Genomic DNA, 10,681 nt, shown 5'->3' on the forward strand with positions numbered 1-10,681 from the left:
TCGTGTAGAGGTAAGATTGTCTACAGTTTACTTCCCCCAGACCCCTCGCAGGGATTGGGTCTTGTTGTTGTTGTTAAACTCCCCTTAAAGTCAACTTTTTGAAACTTAGTACTGGTACATCCCATCCTGATAAGCCTGATGCAGTCACTAAAGCCTCCTTCCAGCTCTTAACTTTCTCCATATTATCTACCAATGTCAGCCCGTATTTTTCAAATGCTGCATGAAAACTACCTTTCTGCTCTCGAATATCTGACCGATCTACATCATAGAACACTGGGTAAGACCCCCTGTCTCCTTAGATCCCGACATTCAATGATCTTGGCAAGTTCTTCTAAATACGAAGAAGAGTTTGCATAGTTTTTTGAGAAGACCGTCACTGCAAATCTCGACTCTTCAATTGCTTTGACGAGTTCCTGGGAGATGGGTTTCCCTCTAAGAAACTTCTCGTCATCCTTAAACGCGTGTATTCCTGCCTGATAAAGAGCGTCATACAGATTATCCACAAAGATTTTTGCTTGAGTGTCTTCAACTTGAAAGCTTAGGCCGGTGCTTATAGCTCCGTCGGCCGGCGTCCGACGCGCGGCCCGGCGAAGACGCAATAAGCACGGTCGCGTCTTCGTCGGCGTCCTCTCCCTTTCTCCTTCTTTCAAACGCGCGTTTGTGGAGTGGTGGTGGGCCATTTTGTGCCGTTGGAGCCAAAAAAAAAAAATTCAAAACCTTTTTTTTAAATGTAATGGCTACATGCCATTTTTTAAAATTTTTTTTCTTTTTCTATTTATACCCTTCCATACCACCATTTCAAATAACAACTTCAAATCATTTCCAAACCATTTTATCTTTCTCAATCCATTCCATAAATCATTTCTCAAACTATTTCATTAGGAAAAATGTGTAGAATTTTGTCGACTCAAGAAGAAGATCTTTGCTTGTCGAGATGTTGGGTGACGAGGAGACCCGACCCTGTTACGGGTACGATTGAAATGAATAATCCCGGCGTCTCATTTTGGGATGACGTAACTGAGATATTTAACGAGTAGACTAATGGAGGGCCAAGAAGCAAGGCTCAACAGCAAGGTCACTGGAGCAAGATGAGGAGGGAATGCAAAGAGTTTGAGGCAATTTGGATGCAGTTGATTGCACATCCCAGGAACGAAGATGATGAGGAATATTATGCAAAGGCGAATCGGATGTATCGGGAGAAGCATGGGAGGAGTTTCAGATACGAGCATGTCTTTAGGCAACTTCTCTTTGTTGCGTTTTAGATTGTTCTGGATTATGAAGTAGACTTTGTACTTTTATTAAGTGTGCTTAATGTGTGTTTAATTATAATAAAATGTGGTTTTTTAAATGTTGTGTAAAAAAAAATGAAATAATAAAATAGTGAATGAATAGTGAAGAAGTGGGGAAGAAGTGAGTATTATAAGGAGGGGGGTGTTCCTGGGGTGTTTTTGGAGAGAGAAAACTGATGAATAGTGGAAGAAGTGGATAAGAAGTAGGGAAGAAGAAGGTGTTATAAGGAGAGGCCTAATAAACACATCATAACTCCATCTTTTAAAAGGAGATGTGACTGAGCCACCATCCATGGCAGAAGTTAATTATCTGGTGATAATTATAGCCAATGATAATTATAGCCAACGGAACAGAAAGTGTTAGAATGGCATTTAGTTCACAATATATATTCCAAAAACAAATCATCAGTGAAAGTCTAGTTGAACTAATGTTGCTGTACATGAAGAACACATGATAAAGTTACATTGTTAATAATGTGGTTGCATTATATGAGTAATATACTTGAAATACAAAGGAAAGCAATCCATAAGCCGAGCACATATCACTGTTTTCCAACATAATAAATTAACATGACACACCACCCCGCTCCTAGTGGATAATACTAACAAACCCTTAAACTAAGTTACCGAATTCAAACAAAGTGCCTTTGGCCTTTGATTATTCAAGGTGAATCCCTTGATATGAGTGGCTGTGTGTAAGTTGTTTTGTCTTTTCTAGAACCATAGAAACTTATTCAAAAAGAAGACAAATATGAAGAAACGTGTTCACCGAGCCCGGGAGGGCGAGTGTTTGACTCATACACGCAAAGTTGGACAACTCATGAAGAGGCTTGGACTCAACGCAAGGAATACCCGGGTTAAGATTTTGTATATAAACATAATAACTTTTGAATTTACATGTACTAGAACTTTAAAAATACATAAAACTTCAAGCTTAAACATAATTGTTGAAAAACAGTAACAAGGTTGGAAAACTCGTGACTCAGACTCAATTCACCAAGATAATTGTTAACATAATACTTCAAAGCTCGAAAATTAAACATAATATTAGTTTATAGATTCACGATTCATCATCATTTTGTCCGTATCAAGGTTGGAGAACTTGTGACTCGGACTCGACTCGCCAAGATAAGGAGTGAGGAGTCTTTCCCGGGTATTTGACCGACTCGGAGGAGTTTTAGAATCTTGCATACACGACCTTACCAGGGTATACCCATGACCAGCCTTGTTCATCGATCTAGTTAAGATAATGATATCAAGACGTATGACAACTAGGTCACCTTAATGAAATAACAAAAACTATAAACTGATAATCAAAAATATAACAGCAAAGTATGTAACTAATTAATCAAATAACAAAAAATAAATACTTGTATGCCTAATAAGACTATTAATTAATCAAAAACTTGTTGGCAAACTAACCACCTACTTACCGACCTATATCGCTAAGAGATTATTACATATGGATGTAACTAACTATGTTAAAATGTCTATGTTATGTAAAGATCTCGTAAAATGTCTATGTAATATAATGAACTTTCAAATTCTGGTTATTAGATGTATCCGCATATATGTGACAACCATATAAGTTGCCACCTGTAAGTTTTGGATTGGTCAAGTACATCTAACAATCGGGATTTGAAAGTTCATTACATAACATAGACATTTTACAAGATCTTTACATAGCATAAACATTTTAGCATAGTTACTTACATCCATAGGTAATAATCCTTAGAACTAATGACGAGACAAACACATCCATAAATTGGGGAAGGAAAATCAATAAAAATAGTTGATAAATAATAATAAATATATTATGTATACGAAAGAACGTTATACATACATATATATTGTATCATTTATGAGTGTGAAAAAAATACATTTGAAAGTAAAACCCTAAAAAAATGGGAATACATTTCATCATCAACAAAAAATGAGAAGGAAAATTTATTTTTATTTTTAAAAAAGGAGGTTACCCTGGGCCGAAGCAAGCAAAAATGGAATCAAAGTGTGAGTTTTGTGTGAAAAACCGCATGCACCATTTTACTGTTTTTACAGAGTACTAGTAGTTAGGGGTGAGCAAAAACCAAACCGAAAACTGAAAACTGAAAAAACCAAAAACCATTGGTTTTGGTTTTCTAAAAACCGAAAGTTGTGGTTCGGTTTTGGTTTCTAATGAAAAACCGAACCATAAAAACCGAACCGAACCAAAAATATATATTTTTACTTTATTTTATATTTATATCATTTTATTATTAATTTTTGATAAATATGTTATTATATTTGCATTTTTAGGTGTATATAACAATATCATGTATATGTTTTAAGTGAAAATACACAACAAAATTAATTTGTTTTAATAATTGTATAATTAAACAACGCGTAAAAGATATAAATAGTTATAAATAAAATTTGTTTGAAGTTTATACAATTCACTTTTATGGATTTGTTGTCATTATTGTTGTGTTATTGTTACTAATATTGTTTTGAAAACTTGTTGAAATTAATTAAGGTGTAATTATAGGATATAAACTTATAAACTTTTGAAGTTCAATTTGATCCAAACCACAAGTGGTTAAAAACCGATTAAAACCGAACCAAAATAGACCGAAACCGAAAAAACTGAAACCCAATGGTTTTAATTTTCAAAAACCGAATTATAACAATTCGGTTTCAGTTTTAATTAAAAACCGAACCAAACCGAACCGTAATCACCCCTACTAGTAGTAGTGGGGGAATTAGACAGCCGGACCCCTATATTTATAGTCCATCCTTGTAGTCGGATTTTTAGCCAAGTGCTACGTGTAGCGCATCTTGTAAGTTTTTAAAAAACTTTATTTTTTTCTTTCGAGAAGACAAGTTAATTTCTATTTATTATGTATGTACGATTGGATCTTTTCATTACTCGTATTTTGTTTTTTTTTTAATGAGGCTATGCTTATTATGTTTACATTTTTATGTTGTTTATATGTTATATGGTTGATATCGTATATGTATTGTCGAACGTGTAATATAGTATGTTAGGCGTCGATATTCTTCCCTAATCTTAAAGCAGCCGGGGATATTCAACAGACAGGTACATCTTCTATACAGGTATGTGAACTAAACTCTTAACCCTTTATTTTACTTTTTTTGGCCGGAGGTCCTTTTGGAAGCAGTCTTTCTACCTTTGGCTAGAGGTAAGACTGTCTACAGCTCACTTCCCCTGTATCCCGCTTAGGAATTAGGTCTTGTTATTGTGGTTGTTGAGAAGACAGTTTTTAGAAACTTATTACTATTTCATAACTTAATACTAGTTATTTTAATTTTATATGCATTACTCCATATATGGTAGTTATTATCACAAATCCCATTCTAAAATAATAATTGTCTTATACGAATCCATCAATATAAGGAAAATTTAAACCGAATATTTTTTGGTTCAAATCCTGATATGAAAATAATGTTTTTATGAATGAAGTTTATAATTTTTCTAACACGATTTCCCAAGTTTGTTACGAAAAGTCATTGATCTCAAATTTAACGTTCAAAATAATTAAAAAGCTTTGCTTTTTTTTTTTTTAACTTTTTTAAAATTTGCCTATTTCAACTTTCATCTTAAATATCTTATTTTAATGTCATATAGTAGTGGCGTTTATGTTTGAAAAAGTTATTTAACATGGAAAATGATATTCCTACAACAAAATTTGACAATTTACAACAATTACTGCATTATGCAGTTGTACCCTGGACAACAAAGTTTATATTTTTATTGTAGATAGCAAAACTTTGTTGTAGAAATATCACTACCCATTTAACATTAATTCATTTCACAATTGGATTGTTGTTGTACTTGTTGGTAACTTGTTTTCTCGCAAAGCCTTCAAATGGGAAATTGTCAGGTTGTGTGATGGCTTTGGGCTTTGTAACATTCTTATTCTTTTGTAGATTGACTCATCCATTAACATATTTGGTTCGGGGCTTGGAGATACTTTCTACCCAAGCAATGAATTATACCCTTATCTTAAGAATAAAGATGTAAGTTTCATGATCCCGCAATCTGAGTTACGCTTTACCCTTTAATTTTGTAGTATTGCAGCCTTGAAACTCATTGATTTTTTCTTCTTAGTATAACAAGGATTCCGAAGAACTCGATGACATCATGATCAAAAGGAAGGTGTGGTTGTAGTTTGTGCATATAGTAACTAGTAAGGATGATATGGATGATCTAGAGGCATGTGGTATTATAATCATATGGGACACTTTAGCAATATTTACATTTTGATATGCCAATTTGCTTAATTTTTCTAGGTATATATGGATTATAGAGGACCCTAAAAGTGACCAAACATGTATGTTAACCATCACATTACTATCCCGGCATTTCCTTTGTGCGACATGGCGTAATTGCCCAATTGAAGGTAAAGAAAAAGGTAATGTTCAAATTTTTATGTCATGAACATTAAAAGATCATTTGTGTCTTCTATTTACTTTTTGTCATTCATATTGTGTTATGGCTCATCAATGTTTTTTTGTGCAGGGAATTGTGTAGATGTGGTCTCAGTATTACGAGTGATTTTGAATCATGTGACCGTGACTGTCTTCATATGGATGAAGTTATGCGGAGAAGAAAAAGAAACTGATGACAATATATCACGACTCACGAGATGAGTGATAAACTACACAAAATGACATAATGAGTACTATGTTGTAAATTTACAAAGCCGGGTTCCCCACTAATACAAATTTAAATGTCTACCACATTTTGTTACAAGTTATCCCAAGTCTACTATACATTAAATAGATTATAATGGATAGAGATTCCCTTTATAATTTATCGTATCCTGCAAGAATATGTGCAACCCTAGTGAAATAATCGGTAATCTGAAACTATGACACACTTCCTATCATTCCTTGGTATAAACTGTGTATACCACATACACGTCACATACGACAATTATACAATATCATTAAAAGCAGATTAGGCATTTAAAGGAAAGACATCCAAATTCAAAACCATGACAGATTCTGAAGCATTCATGTCATAGTCAAAAGAAGTGAATTTAGCAAACAACCTTAAGTGCAAAGTCAAACGATAACACAATGTTAACCAAAGAAGAAGTGTAAATTTCTGGAGACCGGCCCAAACTTAGCTAATACACATATTACTGCAGTTATTGGCAGATATCATGACCTCAAAAAGTTACGTTAACTGTGTTTTGCTGCCCTGTTCTTTCATCACCAAACACAAAGCTTGGTGCAGAGCGTCTTCCCTGCTGCATGTCCCCACTAGTTGCACTGTGACAGTCAATCCTTACCATTTCATCGTAGTCCATAACCCATGATCCATTTCCCATCACTGCTTTGATATCATCTTCATATATGGCACAGACCCCACATTCCATCATTTGATCGTATTGACCTTTGAAGCTTATGATAAGATTTTCAGAAGCAAACCCACGACACAGATTTCCAAGGAAATCAATTGGCATGTATCCAATCCACACGTGGTCTGGTCGGTTAGCACCACGTGCTGACTTATCAATCAAATTTGCATTACCTGTCGCTTTGAAGTTGATGCTAAGAAATTTAAAATACTTGATCGTCGAGGGACAAAAGAGACAGCACACAGCCAACCCTTTCAATTTTGTGATCTGACTTTGAGGTATATTTAGCGTAATTTTGTCACCCAACCGCTGGTTGCTGAACTAATCGGGAATTTTGCTTCCAGGAACTGCGACATTTAGTCGATGATTCACGGCTGCACATCTCTGTAATTACAAACATAATATTTCATTAACTGTGCTACAAAACAATGGCTTTATACAAATCAGAAACTAATTAAGAATTATATACCTGGACCACAGATTTCATTAGCAAATTAGCAATGTAGCTTTCACTCTCATGATCATTTAGAAGTTTAGGAGTGCAACGGAGTGAAATCTTAAACAACCACTTGTATTTATCAGATAAATCTTCAATCTTTTCCAACGATCTGCAACCATCTGAGCTTGAATATGTGATGGAAGCTCAGGAAGTTCCTTGAGAAAAATGCATTCAGTCAGGTCGAGGTGTTTGAGATGAGAGAGGAAAGAGATGGTTGCAGGTAGCAAGGTAAAGTTGTTCTGTCTTAAAATCAACTCTTCCATGGAGGGCCATGACTTATGCATATCAGCGGGAAGAACGTTTTCAGCAAGATGATTCTGTTTAAGATCCAGTATTCGCAAACAACTGAAATGTGTGGGGACCTGAAGAGACGGATTATTTGGCAGTATTCTTTTAGAATAACCCAGGTTATGCTTTTCGATTACCAGCTTGACATCAAATACACTCATTATCAAAATGGTAAGGCTGGTTACAAGTCCAAAAGATGATGGCAGCGCCTTTATTCTGTCACACCAGTTTATATCCAAAAACATCAACCTCCCTGTCTCCATGGAGACTTCTGGTAATCTTTTGAGATTTTCACAATTATCAAGAATGAATGTCTGGAGAGATTTTTCATCTTGATAGGGGATGGGAGAGATCTCAGACTCATACAACCAGTCAGATCCAAGTGAATAATCTTTTCATGATTCAAAACAGATTGGTGAACCTCCCTCAATTGCATACAGCAAGATAAATTTAAGCGTTCAAGATTTGGGACCCCTGATATGTCTGGAAAGCTTGTTATCATATATGATCGATTTAGATTTATGGACTTAAGGCTGGTTAGGATAACCTGACAGACACAGGTGACGATGTTTAGCCAAGGAAAGACTTGTACATAATAACATAAAAAAATTCAGATACACAAATAGTCCAAAAAGGTACCTCTTTCTCCATTTGTACTTGTAGAATGTCACTGTATGGCAGTTCAAGGCCTACGAGGTTGGTCATACCTCGTGTTATTATCAGAGATTGATATGGGTAGTCAGACCAACAAAGCCATCTTAATTCTTCTGGGAAAGCAGCAGGTTCACTGGAAGTGAAATAGTTATTAACTTCAAGTAGTCTCAGTTTCTTCATGCCCATGAAGACTTTTGCACTACAATAGGGCATCGGCCTACCGCTGGATTGATCATGATTGGTCTCCACTATGGCCTCAACTGCCTCTAATCTCTGACACCAACAGATTATTATAGTAGATATAGATTTTAGTGGAGGAAACTTTGACCATTTTATAACAGAGTTGATTCCTGTGATGTCTCATCTCAAACAGGTCAAAAGTAGAGCAAAGTTTTTACTTTACATATAAAATCTGCCAATTTTTTAAACTCATATTTAGAAGTTTATTGAATTAAATAAATACACTGACTCATTTCTGTATAGAATAAACATACCGAGCTTGTCTTCAATGTTTCCTTGATTTCTTGTGTAACCCACGCCATGGTATTTGGATAGTCTTTGCGAGCAATACACCGACTCATCTCTTGAATGAGATCATGCATATGAACACGGCCTTTTGTAATGGTCAAAAAGGATTTTTCAATCAGCTTAGTTATTCCATTTCCTGCTTTAAAACCACAACTATCAAGGATTCTCGTGACATAACGCCTGTCCCTGCCTTTGAAGAAACATGCAATGTATAGCAATATTTTCTTTTCAGCGATACTCAATTCATCGAAACTCATCTTTAGAATTCCATTGATTTCTGCTTGTGGTAATTTGGTCAAAACATTCAAAGCACTTTGCCAAAAATCCAAATCTCTACCGCAAAAATGAGAGCCTAAAACTTTAAGGGCTAAAGGAAGGTTCTCCGTATGGCTTACTACAGCACCAGAGAATTCTGCATAAGCTTTTGGTGGAATGTTTGCCTTAAAAGCATACCTACAAAAAAGCTGTATAGCTCAGGGGTATATTTCTCTTGTGCACAAGACAGCAATTTTTCATCTCGGGTTGTTATCATGACTCTACTACCAGCACCAAACCATTCACGAGCACCAGCTAGAAATTGGAGTTGCTTGATGTTATCAACATCATCAAGCACAACAAGAACCTTTGTACTGCTCAAATAACTTTGAATCTGACACATTCCATCATCACAGTTTTGTACTTTAACATCATCTTTCATCAAGATTTCCTTAAGAAGCTTCTCTTGTAAGCATTTGAGACCTCTCTTATCAGAACCATTTTCTCTAACATTTTCCACAAAGCAGCTACCCTCATATTTATGAGAAATTTGATGATATACAGCTCTGGATATTGTTGTCTTGCCTATCCCACCCATTCCCCAAATTCCGATTATGCAAACATCACCACACCCTTTACCTAACAATGATTTTACATACTCTACACGTGCGTCCAACCCAATCAGATAATCTTCTAAAGGAGATTCAGTATAGCTCAAGATGTTTTGTACAATTTTTCTAATACACTCAGCTTCATTCCTGCATGTTTATTATATTTTAGCTAAAGAATATTTATTATAAAGATCATAGTTGCTTTGCTCATGAATGCCTTACAGCAAAAGGGCAAATTAAAGAACACTGCACCTCGACCCAGTATAGTTCTTTTAATATTCGGAAGAAAAACATTTACAAGTTTAAATTAAATGAAATTATGGAGCAAAGAGAACAAACCCATTAGCGGTTATGGGTACATCCCATCCCGATAAGTAGGATACAGTCACTAAAGCTTCCTTCCAGCTCTTAACTTTTTCCATGTTATCTACCAATGTCACCCCGTAGTGTTCAAATGCTGCATGAAAACTACCTTTCTGCTCTCGAACATCCGACCGATCCACATCATAGAACACTGTTAAGACCCCCTGTCTCCTTAGATCCCGGCATTCAATGATCTTGGCAAGTTCTTCTAAATACGAACAAGAGTTTGCATAGTTTTTGAGAAGACCACCACTGCAACTCTCGACTCTTCGATTGCTTTGACGAGTTCTTGGGAGATGGGTTTCCCTCTAAGAAGCTTTTCATCATCCTTGAACGTGTGTATTCCTGCCTGATAAAGAGCCTCAGACAGATTACCCACGAAGTTATTTGCTTGAGTGTCTTCAACTTGAAAGCTTATAAACACGTCGTAATTCCATCTTTTAACTGGTGCAACAGAAGATAATAATAATGATGAGAACGTAACTGGGCCACCGTCCATGGCTGAAGTTGATCGTCTGTTGAAAACGGAACAGAAATTAAATTGTTAGGATGGCATTCACTTCCTAGTATATTTTCCAAAAAGATTTCATTCAGTGGAAAGTATAGTTGAGTTAACGTTGCAGTACATGAAGAACAAATGAAAAGGTTACATTGTTACACAAATGTGGTTGCATTATTCAAGTAATATATAGTTTAAGTACAAAGGAAAGCAATCCATAAGTCAAGCAAGTTCTTGGTCTACATTCTCTAAAGTGGGTTGCAGATTAATTTATGCCAACATGAAAGACATATCACTTTTTTTCCAACCTAATAAAGAAACATGACACC

General features: G+C 35.5%; 2 protein-coding genes and 1 long non-coding RNA gene across 3 annotated transcripts; 1 reads left to right on the forward strand and 2 right to left on the reverse strand.

Moving 5' to 3' along the window:
• Positions 1-263: 263 nt before the first annotated feature.
• LOC122604874 (disease resistance protein Roq1-like) lies at positions 264-680 on the reverse strand. The gene has a single exon (XM_043777736.1). The coding sequence runs from the start codon at positions 678-680 to the stop codon at positions 264-266; it is 417 nt and encodes a 138-aa protein (XP_043633671.1).
• Positions 681-5,583: 4,903 nt separating this feature from the next.
• Positions 5,584-6,039, forward strand: LOC122602584. The gene is made up of 2 exons (XR_006324329.1): positions 5,584-5,701; positions 5,809-6,039. It is a non-coding gene; the product is annotated as an uncharacterized LOC122602584 (long non-coding RNA).
• A 253-nt stretch (positions 6,040-6,292) lies between these two features.
• On the reverse strand, positions 6,293-10,271 carry LOC122602583 (disease resistance protein Roq1-like). The gene is made up of 5 exons (XM_043775182.1): positions 9,830-10,271; positions 8,591-9,637; positions 8,082-8,369; positions 7,125-7,989; positions 6,293-7,039 (listed from the first exon to the last, which is right to left on the reverse strand). Exons 2-4 carry the CDS (start codon positions 8,879-8,881, stop codon positions 7,687-7,689), a joined length of 882 nt encoding a protein of 293 aa, XP_043631117.1. The 5' UTR covers positions 8,882-9,637; positions 9,830-10,271; the 3' UTR covers positions 6,293-7,039; positions 7,125-7,686.
• Between the last annotated feature and the right edge of the window lie 410 nt (positions 10,272-10,681).

This window comes from Erigeron canadensis, chromosome 6 (assembly GCF_010389155.1).
Source record: "Erigeron canadensis isolate Cc75 chromosome 6, C_canadensis_v1, whole genome shotgun sequence".
Taxonomy (NCBI): Eukaryota; Viridiplantae; Streptophyta; class Magnoliopsida; order Asterales; family Asteraceae; genus Erigeron; species Erigeron canadensis.

Coding starts and splice junctions, on each gene's coding strand:
- LOC122604874 (XM_043777736.1), bottom strand. CDS start 680: ATGGCCCACCACCACTCCACAAACGCGCGTTTGAAAGAAGGAGAAAGG.
- LOC122602583 (XM_043775182.1), bottom strand. CDS start 8,881: ATGAGTTTCGATGAATTGAGTATCGCTGAAAAGAAAATATTGCTATAC. Junction 8,370..8,590: donor AAACATTGAAGACAAGCTCG/GTATGTTTATTC, acceptor TGTTGGTGTCAG/AGATTAGAGGCAGTTGAGGC. Junction 7,990..8,081: donor AAGTACAAATGGAGAAAGAG/GTACCTTTTTGG, acceptor TGTGTCTGTCAG/GTTATCCTAACCAGCCTTAA.